Genomic DNA, 18869 nt, shown 5'->3' on the forward strand with positions numbered 1-18869 from the left:
ACTTCGTTATTTTAAGCATAATTTGCAGACAATCTAAAAAATTTTAAAAGGATATCCAATGAATCAGCGGAAAGAACTGCAGGCAGATATTTCTAAATTGAATAATGTTGAGCTAATAAGGGTAAATCTCCTAAAATATCTTGGTGTGTTGTTTGATTCTGAATCTAGGTTCACTCATCATATGAGTCATACAACTGGCAAAGCTTTAAAAAAATTCAAAATTTGTAGGAATTTCAAAATTTTTTAAAAATTAATTTTTTCCTATTTAGGAGCTACTTGGATTACTGCTGTTTAGTGTGGTCACCTTACTATTAATATCATGTAAAAAGGTTTGGAAAAGTTCAACCTAAATTTATAAACTTTCTTAAATCTAAATGAAATATTGATAAGTCAACATTGACTTATAAAGAGCGACTTAATGTCACATGTAGCAGTGCATCATTTAGATATAGATTGGACCTAATATGACTGCACCATATAAATTTTAGGTATCTTAATTTTAGTGTGTTCGGAGTTATTTTATTTTTACTGCAGACTTGGTAGTTTTTAAGATATATTTGTTTATAAAATAAAACCACGAATATCTCAAGTTTTATTAGTTTCTAGGGTAAATGTGGTACAATAATATAATAGTGATATATGTTACTTATTTTCAAGTATCATACTGTATATTAATTTGTTATACAATGAATTATTATTATTGTTAAATATTTATGCAATACTATTGCACACGTATGCACGACAATTATGTAGAACACTGTTTTTAAATAACTACTAATATACCAGATATCATCGAAGAGAATAATATACAATGGTGTAAGCGCATTTGGCATTCTTATTTATAATTCCTAAATCGAACCTTCACATGGCGACCCTGCCAGTGCCAAACACCATTTTTTAGTGCATTTTTCAGTAAGAGTAGTAATTGTTCTATATGTATATAGTACAAAAAGAAAAATGTTTATAGTAAAACCGTGGTAAAAGTATGGGAGCTAGTTGCTGTAAAGTGTGCTAATGTACAGTAACATACAGTGTGAGTCAATATGGGTACTACTAACACCAAGCATGCTGAAGTTACGGACACAGGTGTTGTAAACTCCAATTTTATAGTGGAAGAACAAGCTATAAATGTCCCTATGGATATCCGTATTCTGCTGTATATAATCACTGTGGCTGTTGTAACCTTGGTGTTACTAAAAATTAGGAAGGCTTACCGCAGAAATATGAAAAGAGACTTGTCAAGAAGTCTTATGCTGAAAGCTCCAGTTGGTGATGTCTAAGTAAGACTATTACATAGTGGTTTGTGTTTGTGAGTCCGTGTTAGTGAAAGAAGAAGCAATGTGTTGGTGTAGAAAAACATTTTAGTAAAACCTGAAAGGAGTGACATTAAGGACGAGCGATTAAACGCCACCTGTTTATTGGAAGATAAAAGAAGGAGATTTTGGATCCGTCCCAGGACATGGACCACACAAATGTTATATTATAGTTGGTATGTAATTTTATTTATTTGTGTATTATTAGAATAAGATTTTTTGGCTATTTAGCAGTTTTAAAATATTTTTGGGGGTAAAACTATTTTTTTTATTAGTTCATAAAGTAATCGAAAATTATAATATTATAATATATTAAATAATATATTATAAAGTTACATATTACATATATATAGCTGTTAGAAATTAATATAGTTTTTATAAAAAAAAATACAAATGTTGACAACAATATCTACCACGTAAGGCGTGTCGTCTCTCAAGGCGGATATCATCGAATCTGCCCCGGAGCGGTACTCGCACGCAATCCTCCGCCGTACCCCCCACTCTTGAGAGCCCGTGCCTTCCGTGGATATTCTTTACGTAGCTAATTTTTAAGAAAATGCTAACACGGCCAGACTGACCTGTATTTCGCTCTCGAAATACCTCCAATGCTTACCAACAATTCTTTTTGAGTCATATAAAATAAAAACAGCATGAATTGCCACTGTAAAAAGTATAATCAAAATATTACGAGGTTAAAATATACAATGAATGTCTTACTTATTATGATATAATGCCACAATATAAAATACTTTTTTTTTTTTAGCAATAACAAACTACTTCTAAATAGCTACTAAATCGAAAAGGCGTGATGTTTAGGCGTAGACAACGCAGTAACAACACCGCTTAGAACATCGCAACTCGCACACAGCTACTGTTGGGTCTCATTTTCTGTAACAACGAAAGAAAACCTTTTTAAACCCCAGTTTTCAAGTGTGCCCATGCAGCATTAAAATCTTGCCAATTTTTTTTTTTTTTTTTTTATTTTTAAACTACGTTTCTCAATCTTTAGTAAAGTTTCCACCTTTTGTACTTGAAACAATAAGATTGTTTATGTTCCTCGGATTTCAACAATATCCGTCCAACATTTTAACAAAAGTAATTAATTAAAATTTTGTTCATGTTCCTCGGATTTCAACAATATCCGTCCAACATTTTAGCAAAAGTAATTAATTAAAATTCCGTTCATGTTCCTCGGATTTCAACAATATCCGTCCAACATTTTAGCAAAAGTAATTAATTAAAATTCTGTTCATGTTCCTCGGATTTCAACAATATCCGTCCAACATTTAACAAAATTAATAAAATAGCAAATCCCCAGTATTGTGCAAAATAAATGCTAACACTGGCTCATCCATACACAAAAGAGACAAAAAAAAAAACAATACAAGGCTTACCATTTTCGTTCTCAGAAACAAATTCATCAGTCCACTCTCCAGGCCAAAGTTTGAGATGATCTTTGGCGATTATCAGGGGACCGCGTTTAAAACGCTTATTCTCGACTTTAAATCGATCACCAGGTAAGATTTCAACAATCTTGTAGGGGCCTCGAAATTCAGGCTCTAATTTTGCTGCCCTCGCGTTTGATTTTGGAACGAATACAAAATCGTTCATTAGAAATGTATGGTTATTACGGCGATGTTCGTCAAACCTTTTCTTCTGAGCAGCCGCATTTTGCTGTAGCCTGCTGTATGCAAGAGCTCTATCACTAGCAATATCAAGATTACAATGAACCCCTCCACCTATAGAGTCAATTAATCCCTGTATAGGAGCGTTATTTGCGTTGACACCTATTAGTAATCTTAATGGTGAAAACCCTGTAGATTTTTGTATAGAACTGTTTAAAGTAAGCTGTATTTTTGGAACTGCTCTCGTCCATTCTGACCCGTTGTTTATTTCCGCTCTGAGCATAGTAGTAACAGTAGCCACATATCGCTCTACCTGTCCGTTTGCTCTTGACGCTCCTGTTGCTACCAAGTGGTGCTCTATTTTAAAAGATTTTATCAACTGTGTTACATTTTTATCCGTAAAATTTGTGCCCCTGTCAGTTATTATTAACGAAGGCGTTCCAAATAAAGTTAAATACAATTCTAATTTATCACGCATTTCGACACCAGTTAATGACTTTAAAGGAATTAAGAAAATGTATTTGGTGAAGCCATCCATAAGTAACAAAATGTGTTTGTAACCGTCAGACGTAGTCTTAAAGGGTCCAACACAATCTGCGTGAATTATATGGAAAGGAATTGGTTTCTTATCGATTGAGTGAAGAAAACCTTGCTTAGGGCCAGGTAACTTTTTATTAGAGACACAGTTTAAGCAATGTGAAATGTATTTTCGTACGAAAGCGTTCATTCGAGGAAACCAAAATTGCTCTCTAATTTTGCTTATTGTTTTATCCACCCCAATATGACAAAGTTCATCATGATACATGCGGACTAACCCAAAGCGAGAGCCCTTTGGGACAAAATATCGTAACTCATTTTTATCAATTTTTCTGCAGAGCAACGAATCTTTAATATCATAATCCGAAACTACTCCCGGTTCCCCTGTATTCAACTTAATAATTAAATCCTGAGCTTCGTTGTCTTTAGTCTGTTCGACTTCAAGCCACGAACTTTGATGTATAATATTTACACAATGACCTTCAGATGGTGGATTCCTGCTAAAATAATCGGCATGCTGAACATATTTACCCTTACGATACTCAACGCTAAAATCAAAATCCTGCAAATAAATCCACCATCTTGCAACGCGTGGAAGAAGGTCCTTCTTATGAGCTGTAGCTTTTATAGCGTTACAGTCTGTAATGACCTTAAATTTAATGCCTAATAGATAAACACGAAAATGTTTAATCGCGTTAACAAGGGCTAACGTCTCCAGCTCATAAGAATGGTACCGAGATTCTTCCGGGGTGGTTCTCTTACTAAAATACGCAACAACACGAGATTCGGAGTTATGTTTTTGAAATAACACTGCTCCATATCGGATGGAGCTGGCGTCAGTATGTAATTCCGTTGGTAAAGTAGGATCAAAGACAGTTAACAACGGTTCGCTGCTTAGATGGTTAATAATGTAATTTCGTGCCACATTTTGTTCTTCACCCCATTCCCAGCTAACGCTATTTTTAGTCAATTTTGTAATACATGCGGTCCTGCTTGCAAATTCAGGGACAAACTTACGAAAATAGCTGGCAAGTCCCATCATTTGTCTAACCTCCTTAACGTTAGTAGGTAAAGGGGAATTTATTAAAGCTAATATTTTGCTTTTACCAGGTCTAATACCATCAGCTGATACATTTCGACCCAAATAATCAACGCTTTTTTCAAAGAAACGGCATTTTTTAATATTTAGAGAAAAACCCGCTTTGGCAAAAGCTTCTAGCACTTGTTCTAAGAAATTCAAACCCTCATTAATATTGGGGCAGGGGATCAGTATGTCATCGAGGTACACAAGGGCAATAGAGTCTTTAAGAGGCCCTAAAGCCTGGTTTATAGCTTTTTGAAATACAGCTGGTGCATTAGCTAGGCCAAAGGTTACCCTTAAGTACTCGTAGTGCCCATCGGGAGTAACGAAGGCAGTTTTTGGAATCGAATCCTCGGCTATTGGTATCTGGTGAAAACCAGATGCCATGTCGAGGGTTATAAAGAATTTACCCTTACCTAAGCGGTCTAACTGGTCTTCAATTAGTGGTAATGGATATCTTATTTTTTGAGTATTACGGTTAAGGGCCCTAAAATCTACACACAGCCTATCTCCCCCGTCTTTCTTTTTAACTAAAATAACAGGGCTTGCAAAAGAAGAATTACTTTCCCGAATGATATTGTTCCGTAATAAATCTTTCACTAAATTTCTGACCTTTTCTCGTTCAATTATAGATAATCTGTACGGGCGATAATTTATAATACAATCATTTTTTAGATCAATTTTAAATTCTGTCGTATTAATACAACGTACAGCATTTCCAAAAGTAATAATCTCTCTATACTTTTCAAGCAATTTAAATAATTTATTACGTTCTTCACCTTCAAGAGTACCCATGATAATATCGTTTAAGATATCGCCGGCGCCGTCACCCAGCTCAGACAAAATATAAACATAATTTGGACCAGATTTATTACGGACTATGTCAATTCCGTCTTTGTCAACCGAAATAGTTATATCATTGTAATGTACCGCGTCTCTACCTATTATCGCTTCATATTCTAATTGATGATTTCGCACAAGGAAGAAACAAATCTCGATTGAAACATTCTCGCATTCTACAGTAACCACAGTTTTACCATAAGTTGATACTTGACCACCCCCTAATCCTTTTAACGACGTAACATAATATTCAACGTTACAGCCAATTAAATTTGCCGTTTTTTCTGACATTAGGGAGCAGGTGGACCCGGTATCAATCAAACAATGTAGTGGGGTGCCTTTAATCACGGTTAGCGTTAAATTATTAAATGAATTTACACCCTTACAACAATTTACGTGTGATAATTTATTTTTATCGATACGCTGTTTTGCCCAACATGAATCAGAGTCGTGACCCATTTTCTTACAAAACCCGCACTGCTTAGTAGTATTTGGTTTTAATTCTCGATTAAAATTTAATTTTTCCGACAATTTACATTCGGCTTTTAAATGACCCACTTTATTACAGTTAAAACAACGTTTAAGATTTGGACGTTTGTTTGATGGTCCAGCGGTACTTGAAGGAGACTCGGGCAATTCCAAAATACGCTTACGCGTGTTTTTAAAATAACCAGAAAGCAGAGTAATCAATTCGCTTGTTGTTTTTACGTTGCTATTTAACGCTCCCATTTTAACAGAGACATCTTTTATCTCACCGATTACAAGCTCAATTAATTCTAACTCAGTAAAATTGATTTTAGTGCGTTCGAATAAAATTAATTTTTCTCTTGCATACTCACAGTACGTAGCAAACGGCTCGCTTGTAAGCAAAACAGCATTTTTCAATTTTTCGGCCAAATTTCTCTTTGGTGGAAACAGATCCACTATCGTGGATTGAAAGGTCTTCCAATCACGTTGGTCCGGTTGCCAGTTTTCGAACCACTTGCGGGCTTCTCCCCGAAGTGCTTTCCCAGCCCGTGCAACCATTTCTCTTGGATTCCATTTAAGTTCAGCACTGATTTCCATAATTTCACTACACCAATTCGAAGCACCCGAATCTACTCGGTCAGGATCAAATACCGGTAGCGCGACGTCGTCATTGGCGCGTCGCGGTGCCTGCAGCGAATCTTGCAGTTTTTGAAAAAGTTCTAGCAACGCGTCGGCACTCATCTTTGAAATTTAAGTCTTAAATGTGTTTGTGGGCCGATCCCACTTCTGATGTTAGAAATTAATATAGTTTTTATTAAAAAAATACAAATGTTGACAACAATATCTACCACGTAAGGCGTGTCGTCTCTCAAGGCGGATATCATCGAATCTGCCCCGGAGCGGTACTCGCACGCAATCCTCCGCCGTACCCCCCACTCTTGAGAGCCCGTGCCTTCCGTGGATATTCTTTACGTAGCTAATTTTTAAGAAAATGCTAACATAGCTGAATAATAATTTTTATGTTGGATTTTTGTTTACATTTTTCATGTACTACTATTATGTTAGATTTTTTTTTACCGTAATTTAGGCTAAATTTAGTTATTTTTATGTCATCAACTTGGGAAGAACTTTATGCCAAGTTATCAAATTTAAAAATATTAATTACTAACGAATAAAAAAGAGTCTTAAAGAAAAAAATATCTAAATTAGAGGAAATTAAAAAAGAAGTTGGGGGATAATTTACTTAAATACTATAATACCTTTGTGCAACTTGTATTACATGATTACAAAAATTTAAGTGAAGAACAGTATTTTGCTATTAAAAAACTTTTTTCCGTCTCAAGAGATAGGTCAGAGAGTCAGGGTATATCAAGTATTAAATGTTTCGTATAAAATACCTACATCGTGCACTGAACTAATTGATTCAAACGTGATTGAGGAGGATATTATTGACAGTGAAAACTCTTCAGAGGGTTCAGACGAAGAAAATACAAACACTGAAATTAAAATTGAAACTGGCAAAATGGCGATGACTAAAATGGATTTTTTTAATTTCACCAGCAGGGTTTTGTGCAATGATTTTAATGGCTCAGCGGATAACCTTCGATCTTTTATTGACGCACTAACTTTAATCCAAGAAAATTACGAAGGGCATGAAGCAAATGCCGTGGCTCTTATTAAAACTAAATTAGTTGGTAAAGCAAGAGACCTTGTTGGCGATAATGATACCATACCAATTATAATTCAAAAACTAACAAGCAATATTAAGGGTGAAAGTTCGCAGTTAGTTTCGGCAAAGTTATTAGCTCTTAAACAAGGATCCAGCGATACATCAAAATATGCATCTGACATAGAAGCTTTAGCAACAAGCTTAAAAAGAGCTTACATAAATGAAGGTGTACCAGTAAATGTAGCAGAGGGTTATACAACTAATATTGCAGTTAAAGCCCTAAAATCGAATGCAACCTCAGAAAGATCCAGGTTGATAATGGAAGCAGGCACATTCAACACAACTCAAGACGCTTTGACAAAGTTTGTTAGCGTCGAAACTGAATCAAAAAATTCTACAGTCCTTTTTACACAAAATCGATTCAACAATAGAGGAAATCCAAATTATACAGGTCATTATCCTAGGGCGTAAGGACAATGGAAAAGAGGAGGATTTAATAGAAATCCTAAAGTTTCTATCCATAATAATTATCATGGTGGCCATAGCAGATATAGAGGTCACAGGGGCTATTCTCAACGAGGCAGAGGAAACTATTCTGTGCGCAGCTTTGAGACAGATAATTCGGGAAACGAATTATCACCCCAACCAGGTCCATTGGGGGAGCAATAAATATTTTTAACATAGACCTATCGTTGTCAAATTTTATCGTCGTTCAGACCCAAATGACACAAAATGAAACAATAACATTAATCGTATATACTGGTGCCGATATTTCTTTAATTAAGCGAACAAAAATTGATAAAAACCAAATAGTTGACAGAGCAAATGCTAGCAGGATAAACGGTGTTACAGAAGGACATATAACTTCCATAGGTACTACTAAAACTGTAATGTTTATTGACAATGTTTCTTTAAAACAAAATTTTCACATAGTTGAGGATAATTTTCCCATACCAGCAGATAGAATTCTTGGTAGAGATTTTATTACACAATATCAATGTCAATTGGACTACTCTAATTGGACAATGCAAATAAGACTGCATAATAATTTAATCTCTATACCAATTCATCACAGCCCTGCAAAAGATATGTTAATTATCCCCCCGAGATGTGAAATAATTAAAAAAGTAGAAAAGTTAAAATATCTTAAAGAAGATTCGGTTGTATTAAATAACGAAATATCCCCTGGCGTTTTCATAGCATCAACCATAATTTCTAGGTCAAGTCCAATAATTAAAATTCTAAATACAACGTGCGAAACCATAACCATAAATAATCCTAAAATTGTAACCGAACCCCTAAAAAACTTTTTGTGTTATCAATTGCATTGTAATCAAAATAACCGATCCTAGATCAACTATTAAAGGAATTAAATAAAAACATCCCGGAATGCGCGAAAATGGAAACCACCGAATTATGCATGGAATTTGCTGATATATTTGGGTTAAAATGTGATAAATTAACAACAAACAATTTTTATAAACAAAAAAGTAAATTAGCTGATGAGCAACCTTTCTATATAAAAAATTATTGAACACCGCTTTCCCAATCTAAAGAAATAAATGCGCAGGTAAGTAAAATGTTAGAGGAAAACATAATAGAGGAATCTAATGCTGTTTACAATAGTCCAATCCTTTTGGTACCTAAGAAATCTAAGGGTCATGATAAAAAATGGCGACTAGTAGTGGATTTTAGAGAGGCAAATAAGAAAATTATCCCTGATAAATTTCCATTGCCTCGAATTGACGATATTTTAGACCAACTAGGCCGTGCTAAATGGTTTTCAACCCTAGATTTAAAGGCGGGCTTTCATCAAATACCACTTGCAGAAGAATCTAGAGATTTCACAACTTTTAGTACAAGTACAGGTAGCTACAGATTTACAAGATTACCATTTGGCCTCAGAATAAGCCCAAACAGTTTCCAGAGGATGATGAATATAGCATTTGCTGGAATAACACCTGAAAAGGCTTTCTTGTACATGGATGACGTAATTGTAATTGGTTGTTCAAAAAATCATCATTTACAAAATTTACGTAGTGTATTTGAAACGTGCAGAAAATACAATTTAAAATTAAATCCCGAAAAATGCAATTTTTTTTCGCAAGAAGTTACTTACCTAGGTCACAGGATTACTAGTAATGGAATTTTGCCTGATGAGTCAAAATACGACATTATTAATAAATACCCAGAGCCTAGAAATGCTGATGAAGCAAAACGCTTTATAGGATTTTGTAACTATTATCGCAGGTTTATTCGAAACTTTGCAGAAATTGCAAAACCTCTTAATATGTTAACAAGAAAAAATACGCAATTCGAATGGAGTGAAAAATGTAAACAAGCTTTTATTTATCTTAAAAATTCGTTGTTGCAACCCGAAATTTTGCAATACCCAGACTTTAATAAACAATTTATTTTAACAACAGACGCATCAAAAAATGCTTGTGGCGCTATATTATCACAAAACTTTAATGGGCAAGAATTGCCAATAGCTTACGCTTCAAAATCATTCACTAAAGGAGAATCTAATAAAGCGACTATAGAACAAGAATTAGTAGCCATCCACTGGGCGATTCAGTATTTTAGGCCATATTTGTACAGAAATAAATTTTTGGTAAAATCTGACCATAAGCCTTTAGTGTATCTCTTTTCTATGAAAGACCCATCTTCAAAACTTACCAGGATTCGATTAGATTTAGAAGAATATAATTTTGAAATTGAATATATTAAAGGAAAGGACAATGTAGGAGCAGATGCATTATCGAGAATTTGTATTAGCGAATTAAGCGATTTGGCGATAAATAACAAAACAGTCAACGTATTTGCAGTAACACGGGCAATGGCAAAAAAGGATACTACCTTAACAGAAGATAATAGCAAGAATGCTAGCATGCCGTTTACGGTTAAACCAAAAGTCCTAGAGACTTTAGAAAATAGTAATGTTTTAAAATTAGCTTATGTAAAATTTAAAATTCAGCATAAATATCTATGGATACTTATGGGTAAGAATAAAGATTTTATGATCGAGGATAAAATGTTAATCAGTAATGACAAAACATTCTTAGGAACAGTTTTGTCTAAGCTGGAAAAAATGGCTGCTGATTGCAACATTAAGGAACTAAAGCTAAAAATAACAGATGAAATATTTAAATTGTGCACAATAGACGAATTAAAAAATATTGCTTTAAGTAAATTAAAAAATCTTACTATTTTTCTGTATGAAGAGCCCAAAATTATTAAAAATAATGATGACAAGTTAGCGTTAGTACAGGAATATCATGATAATCCACTTACCGGAGGTCACTGTGGACAGAAAAAATTGCTTAAGAAGCTAAGAGCAAATTACCGATGGAAAGGAATGTCCCGCGATGTCAACAAATACGTTAAAAAATGTCAAAAATGTCAAATTAATAAGAGAAAAATAACTCATTCAGAGCCAATGGTAATAACACCTACACCACAAAAAGCATTTGACATCACATGTATCGACACGATTGGACCATTCAGAAAAACTCCTAACAACAATATGTATGCAATAAAAATCCAGTGCGAGTTAACTAAATTTATCAAAATTATCCCTATTCCGAATAAAGAAGCTAAAACTATAGCTAGGGCAATGTTTAATGAATTTATTCTTAATTATGGCCCAATGCAGGAAATCAGAACCGATATGGGCACTGAGTATAAAAACGACGTACTTACATCACTTTCTGAACTTCTAAAAATTAAACATTCTATTTCGACAGCCTACCATAGTCAAACTATAGGTGGTTGCGAAAGAAATCATAGAGTCTTAAATGAGTTTCTTAGAATGTACATAAACGAAATGCAAGACGATTGGGATGAATGGACAAACTATTTCAGCTTTTGTTATAACACAACTCCCAGTGTATATCACGAATATACGCCATTTGAATTAGTTTTTGCACGTAAGGTTGATTTTTCTAATATTTTAAATGGTACTTTGATAGACCCTGTATATAATAACGACGCATATTATCAAGAAGTCAGATATCGCTTACAAATTGCAAATAGACGAGCCAATGATTTTATTCAAAAAGCAAAAGTTCAGCGAAAATTAGAATACGATAAACAGTCTAAAGAAATATATTTAAAACCCGGTGACTCAGTACTTTTAAATAATGAAAATAGAACGAAATTTGACCCTTGGTATAAAGGCCCTTTCGTAGTAGAGGAGGTAGAAGGTGTAAATTGTATATTAAGTAATAGTAAAAGTGACGCTAAAATGAAAGTGCATAAAAATAGATTCCAGCATTTTTATAAGTGATTAAAGTGAAAAAGCCATTTTCAGTGTTTATCGTAGAAAAATTAAAAGAAAAACAATTAATTATGTCAATTATAGCAGTTGTACCGAAAAGAAAACATGTACTAGTTTTAATTTACTAACCTTGTAACCTAATATTTTATAATACATATTATGTACTCATAAGTCAATGCAAAGCTTCGCAAAAATTGAGGTTCATAATTTAATAACTTAACACGTATTGTTTAGGCTTCGAAATAGTTAAGAATTATGTAACATTATTTAAATTAAATAACTTAAGTACATGTGTACTTTAATTATAGTAATAAGTTTATTTAGGTAATAAGTTTGTTTAAGTAAAATCAGGGTTAACATTTTAGGTTTCATTTTTAAATAAAAAAAAATATATATTTAAATGTATATTCGATCGATAAATACTTTTCTTTTCTATCCTTTCTTTCTTATTTATTTTCTTTCTATTATTCCTCTTATCTTTTTCTTAACACTTTCCTTAAACCTCTAATAATTTTATTTTTATTGTAAAATAGAAGTGTAAAATGTAGTAAAAAAGCGCATATACCTTATGAATATTTATTTTTGTACGAAAGTATTCCATTTTTATTTCATTAAAAATGTAGTTCATTCTTTCAAAAGGGGGAGATGTGGTACAATAATATAATAGTGATATATGTTATTTATTTTCAAGTATCATACTGTATATTAATTTGTTATACAATGAATTATTATTATTGTTAAATATTTATGCAATACTATTGCACACGTATGCACGACAATTATGTAGAACACTGTTTTTAAATAACTACTAATATACCAGATATCATCGAAGAGAGTAATATACAATGGTGTAAGCGCATTTGGCATTCTTATTTATAATTCCTAAATCGAACCTTCACATAAATGATAACTACAAGAAAAATAGAGATCTCAATTAGTCCTACAAATCATATATTAGGTATTTTTACTATAGACATTATAGTTTTTAAGATATAGCTGTTTATAAAATAAAACTACGATTATATCTCCAGTTCTTTTAAAAAATTAAGCCCTCTAATATGTCTACAAACAAGAACTTAAGTAAATTTTGTGTAGACTCAGTTGTTCTGGATATATAGCTGAACGTACAATCTTTTTTTTACCAATTTTCTTTTTAGACAATCTGGAGAGATTTCGAAATACGACAAACGAAATCGTCTTCCTGATCCACGGCTGGACAAACAGCAGAGATAGTCCGTGGCTGAATGACATGAAAAATGCATTTTTAATCCGCAATAAAGACTGTTACGTCATCATCGTGGACTGGCAAGAGCCCGCCAATCAGTTTTATTACGTTTCGTCCATAAACACTTATGACGTCAGTAAGTACAGCGATATCTAGCGATCCATCTCTAAGCACTTCAATGACATTTCTAATCTATGACAACTGTAACTGTCATTTGTACTGTATCGTGTATTTTAGGGTATGTACCGTTTTCAACTGTCTGTACAGGATTGTACTGTGCTGATTTTACTGTAATTTGTAAAAATTGTGTATACCTACATTACTCATGAAAAAAGTAAATTTCATACACTCGTGTAAATTTCAAAAACATCACCACTTGAGTGAAAAATATCACTTTCTTCACTAGTAATGTAATATACTATATTATCTTTTGAATTTGTACCTAGGTACCTGAAATGCATCCTAAATTCCTCTTCGGAATATAGGTTTATCACGTTTTCCAAATAATTTGGAACGCGAATACGGGCCTGTTTTTAAGCCTGTAATTGGGCAATATAAAAGTCTTCTTGGTCCAGTTTATCTTCCTCATCATCAGTTAATAATAAAATGGAAACGGTGTTTGCCACTATCATGGCTGCTACATTATTGGGGTTCATAGCCATAGTTTTTATTTTGAACAATTTATGTTTTGAACTTGGAAAATAATTCCCACAACGTAAACAAGAAGATTCAAGAAATCAACATCAACAACACCTTTGACAGTTTTGACATTCCCCCACTATTTTACTGTACCTACAGTAGCTTTTATCCCCAGTCAATCCAGTAAAGATTAATGACGTCACTGACGCATTTATGACGTCATTCAGTACTGAACAGGGCCGTATCTAGGGGGGAGGGAGGGGGTTCAAACCCCCCCCCCGAAAATCTTATAACGTAAAATAAAATTGAAACGACTGGTAACTATAACTCTTTTTTTTAAATTTACTTTTTGAAGTTTTAAAGGTGTCCAGACTATAATTAGAGAAAAATATCCAGCAGCAATATATGGGTACTGTAGTGCTCATTCTTTAAATTTAGCTCTTGCCCATTCCTGTAAGGTTCAGAGTATCAGAAATTGTATTGGAACAATAAAATCTATTGCAAATTTTATAAAAATATCAGCTATGCGCACTGAGATGTTAAAAAATAAAATTAAAGAACATGTTCCAAATAGTAAATGGAGTAAGTTAACATCCATGTGTGAAACTCGGTGGGTGGAAAATCATGATGGACTAATTAGGTTTACTGAAGTTTTTAAACCCATTATTGAAACATTAGAAGAACTAAAACAAGTAAGAGACATCGAAACTTCTCTTCAAAAACTTTGCAGTTCTTTCGAGCTATTATGACCAGTGAGTTTATTATCAGTATGTTAACAGCGTCCACTTTATTTGCTTTCCTCTACCGTTATGCAGAATTCTCCAGACTGTGGATTTTGATCTATTTAGCGCTGTTGAGCATGTGAATACTGTTATTAGTCAGGTCAGGAATATGAGACTGAATATAGATCAAGAATTCAAAAATATTTGTAAAAAATCTGAAGCTATTATAAAGTCTATAGATGATGAAGAATGCATAAAAATACCTAGAATAGCTTCACGACAGCAGAATCGTTCTAATGCCATGGCAGCTACTGCAGAGGAATATTTTCGAATCACAGTTGCAATTCCTTTTTTTGATCAATTTATAGAAGAACTGATGAAAATCTGCAAGATTTGCAAATCACGAAAAATCACTTTCATTGTTATATTGTCTAGTACCAAATATGTGCGAAGCACACATAGTAAAAATGGAAGACTTGTTACTATATGAGGAATTTTTGGACCTAGATACGTTATCTGCAGAACTACAGTAATTGTGGAAACAAAAATGGATTAAGCTGCCTCAAGCAGAAAGGCCAAAAAATGCTCTTGATGCATTATCAGCATGTAATCCTTTTTTGTTTCCCAATATTCATACTCTGTTGTAAATTCTGGCTACGTTACCTGTATCTACAGCCTCATCAGAACGATCATTTTCATCGCTAAGGCGTTTAAAAGACTATTTGCGCAATTCAACTGGTCAGGAGCGGCTAACAGAACTTGCCCTTTTAAGCGTGCATAGAAATATTATAATTGATACCGCAGAGGTCTTAAATCGTTTTGCGAGGGAAAAGCAAAGAAATATTCAGTTGTTATTATAATTACTATTTTTAAAATTTTAACGTTGTTAAATGTGTTTTTTAGTTTAAACTGGTATTTTCTTTTAGTAAATCCTATTTATAAATTAAAGTTTTTTTTATCCCTAATATCTCAAATGTCACTGGCCTAACCCCCCCAAAATTTTGGTCCAGATATGGCCCTGGTACTGAATCAGTAAACTGAAATAAATATCGGAACGACGTCCAGTAAATTCAGTACTGACAGTTGATAACGGTACATACCCTTAGTTAGAACTATCATAGGTTGAAATGTAGCTTATTCGCCGCTAGGTGCACTATGATCGTTGATAATGTGTCTTATATACTAATTTTTAGGTAAATTTATAACAAACTTATTGACAAATCTATACAAAAATTACGGAGTGGATAAGAAGCAGTTCCTGCTGGTGGGACACTCGCTTGGTGGCCAAATTACCGGTTTTGTGGGAAAATTATTTAAAAAAGCGACGCTGGAAACGTTACCGAGGATAATCGCCCTTGATCCGGCAGGCCCCTTATTTACCAGCCGACCGGTTGACAAGCGACTTAACAAAAATGACGCGGACGTAGTTGAGGTGATCCATACAGATGGCGGCACTTTCGGTTTCGACGACGCATGCGGAACTATAGATTTCTTTGTGAACGGAGGTAGTAGTCAACCTGGATGCAAAAAAATCGACTTGGCCGACCCCTTGGGTAGTTTCAAGGATCCTTGTAAGTGTATCACCCTTTTAAATAAATGACGATTTCTGTTAAATATTTATTTTCCATGTAGTAATGTGTGACCACCAGAGAGCGTATGCGTACTTTATCGAAGCACTTCTGAACCCTACTGATCTGGTGGCGCAGAAATGCAGCAACTGGGCACAGTTTAAGGTTAATTATTGCGACAAGGAAACCGTTCCTTTGGGTGACTTGAATACCACTTTGACTGGCAGATTTTATTTGGAAACCAATAAGGAAAAACCTTATACTAGAAAAACTGGAGGGGGCTTCAGTTTATCCAGACTGTTGCATGTTTAATTTTTGTGTCAAAAATGCTTAAGATTATATTGAAATTAAGAATTAAGTGCTATTTATAATATTTGAAAAATAACATAGGATTTTTTTTTCATTACAAAAAAGAGCAAAAATAATAATGAACTCCAAAAAATTTCTAAGCATGTCTAAGCTCAACATAAATTCGACCAATTTGATAAAACCGCGAAAGTTGTATTTACATATCGAGAATTTCAACTTAAGATAAAATAAAAAATATGGAGCATATCGCCAAATACAGATTAATTGTCTTGATATAGAGCTTATGATATATCTAAGCGTGCTACGGCAGATTCTTCTTTAATTTCTTTATTTGAACAGTGTGTTAATAAGTGGATAATATTAATAATAATAATAATAATAATAATAATGACTTTTATTTTCCCATATAATACAAAGATATAAACTTATTGCTAAGGTCTATTACGGCGCAGTCTAGCTTATAGCTACTCTACTGAACCCTATACCTTAAGCTAAAACTAACTACATAACAATTTACATTGGTACTATAATTTATATAAAAAAAAAGCAAGTTATATGTAAATTCGTGAGTTTAGTATTTCATATCAATAAGTACTACACCCTAAACATTATTGCAATCAGATTAGCCACTATAAAACATCATAATATACTACATCAAATATTTAATGTAAGACCTAATTTTTCTTTTAAAAGATACTTCCGGCAAATGTTTCAAATTATTTGGAATCCTGTTGTAAAGCTTCGCTATATTATAAATAAAAGATCTCTCAAAGATAGACGTGGAGTGACGTGGTATGGTTATAGAGCCTTTGTCGCGAAGATCTAAGTTATGTATTTCAGTGCGAAACTTAATTTTTTTGTATAAATATTCTGGACATTTCCTTGCTATTATTTTATAAACTAAAACTATTGAGTGATAAATACGCCTCTCGTCCATTCTAAGCCAGTTCAACTCTCTTAATTTAGCCGATACTCCCTGTTCCCTGCCCCGCAGACCCCCAATTAACCTTACGCAATGATTCTGTTTTAGTTGGATACGGTATTTATCTCTTTCTAGCAAACATGGTCCATATACTACATCTGCAAAATTAAAATAAGAAAGCACTAAAGAGTCACAGAGCATCCTTTTCATTGCAGTTGTTAATAAGTGTCTTTGCTTAAATATAAGTTTTAAATTGATAAAGGCTTTCTTTATACACATATTAATGTGTTGAGTGAACCTTAAACTGCTATCTAAAATTAGGCCCAAATTCTTAGCAAAATCGGTGACAATAAGACTTTCGTCATTTAACGTTAATTTAATATTAGGTAATTGTGAATTTTGTGCCCTGTTTCTACCAAAAAGTAAGACTTGAGATTTAGAAGGATTGAGCTCTAAACAATGTTTCTGTGAGATTGATAGAAGCGTACTTAAATCTTCATTTAATTGATTTATGGTTTGTAGCAATTGGTGTAACTTACAGGATTTATACATTTGTGTATCATCTGCGTAAAAATGAAGAAGTGCAAATGTAATGTATTTGGCCTTCTGTGAAGTATACAATGTAAACAGAAGAGGTCCCAAAATGGATCCCTGTGGAACACCAAATAAAAGCTGTTTTGCATTGGACAATTTACTATTCAATTTTACCCTTTGACTTCTACCTTGCAAATAACTAGCAATTAAGGTGCATGAATGTATATTAAAACCCAGATATTTTAAAATTGCCAAAAGAAGAGTGTGATTTATCCTGTCAAACGCTTTTGAATAGTCTAGAAGAATAAAGACAGTTAGTTCGTCATTTTCGATAGCTTGAATAATATCATCTGTGACCTTCAAAAGCGCCGTCGAGCAACTGTATCCTGGTCGAAATCCAGACTGTACTTCCGGTAGTAAATTATATTTTTGTACATATTCCCTTATCTGGATATTAAGAATTCTTTCTAAGACCTTAGAAAGAGTAGGAAGTATACTAACCGGGCGTAAGTCCTTCAATTCTACAGGATTATTTACTTTAGGAAAAGGTGTTACCAAAGAGCATTTCCATTTATCAGGAAAAGATGATCTTTCTATACTATAGTTTACTAAATGTGTTATTACAGGGAGAATTATAGGACAGCAAAGTAGCAACATATCAATACCAATATCATCATCTCCAATGGCTTTTGATTTAATTTGAAAAAGAGCATCTTTAACTTCTTGATCCGTAGCTAATCTGAAATGAAAAACATTGGCCTTTGATAATTTATTATTAAGGTAAAAATTTAACAAATCCGCATCAGGATTAACTTGTGGTATATTAACAAAATAGTTGTTAATATCCTCTGCAGACCAACGCCCCGGAATCGCACTATTCTTTGATGACCCATAAATATCTAAGTCACGCATCATTTTCCAATTTTCTCTAGATCCGTTAATTCTGATTTGATTTTCAAAATACCCCCTCTGTTCCCTCTTAAAAGTTGCACTTACATAATTTCTTAACTCTTTATAAGATTCCCAGTCATCACGCAACTTACTCCTCTTATACTTAGTTAGAGCTTTATTTCTAAGTGACATTAAATATTTTAAATTAGGTGTTATCCAAGGAATTTTTTTCTTAGTAATGCGTACA

General features: G+C 33.5%; 2 protein-coding genes across 2 annotated transcripts in view; one reads left to right on the forward strand and one right to left on the reverse strand.

Moving 5' to 3' along the window:
- Positions 1 to 16663, forward strand: part of LOC126750076 (phospholipase A1-like) — a 34664-nt gene extending 18001 nt beyond the window's left edge. The window contains exons 3-5 of the mRNA XM_050459576.1: positions 12970 to 13173; positions 15592 to 15969; positions 16031 to 16663. Coding sequence (XP_050315533.1) covers positions 12970 to 13173; positions 15592 to 15969; positions 16031 to 16278 — 830 coding nt within the window. The 3' untranslated portion in view covers positions 16279 to 16663. The remainder of the gene's footprint in view (positions 1 to 12969; positions 13174 to 15591; positions 15970 to 16030) is intronic.
- Positions 1745 to 4266, reverse strand: LOC126750075 (uncharacterized protein K02A2.6-like). The gene is made up of 2 exons (XM_050459575.1): positions 2708 to 4266; positions 1745 to 2201 (listed from the first exon to the last, which is right to left on the reverse strand). The coding sequence occupies exons 1-2, from the start codon at positions 3741 to 3743 to the stop codon at positions 2182 to 2184; spliced, it is 1056 nt and encodes a 351-aa protein (XP_050315532.1). The 5' UTR covers positions 3744 to 4266; the 3' UTR covers positions 1745 to 2181.
- Positions 16664 to 18869: the final 2206 nt, after the last annotated feature.

Source organism: Anthonomus grandis, chromosome 2, assembly GCF_022605725.1.
Source record: "Anthonomus grandis grandis chromosome 2, icAntGran1.3, whole genome shotgun sequence".
NCBI lineage: Eukaryota > Metazoa > Arthropoda > Insecta > Coleoptera > Curculionidae > Anthonomus > Anthonomus grandis.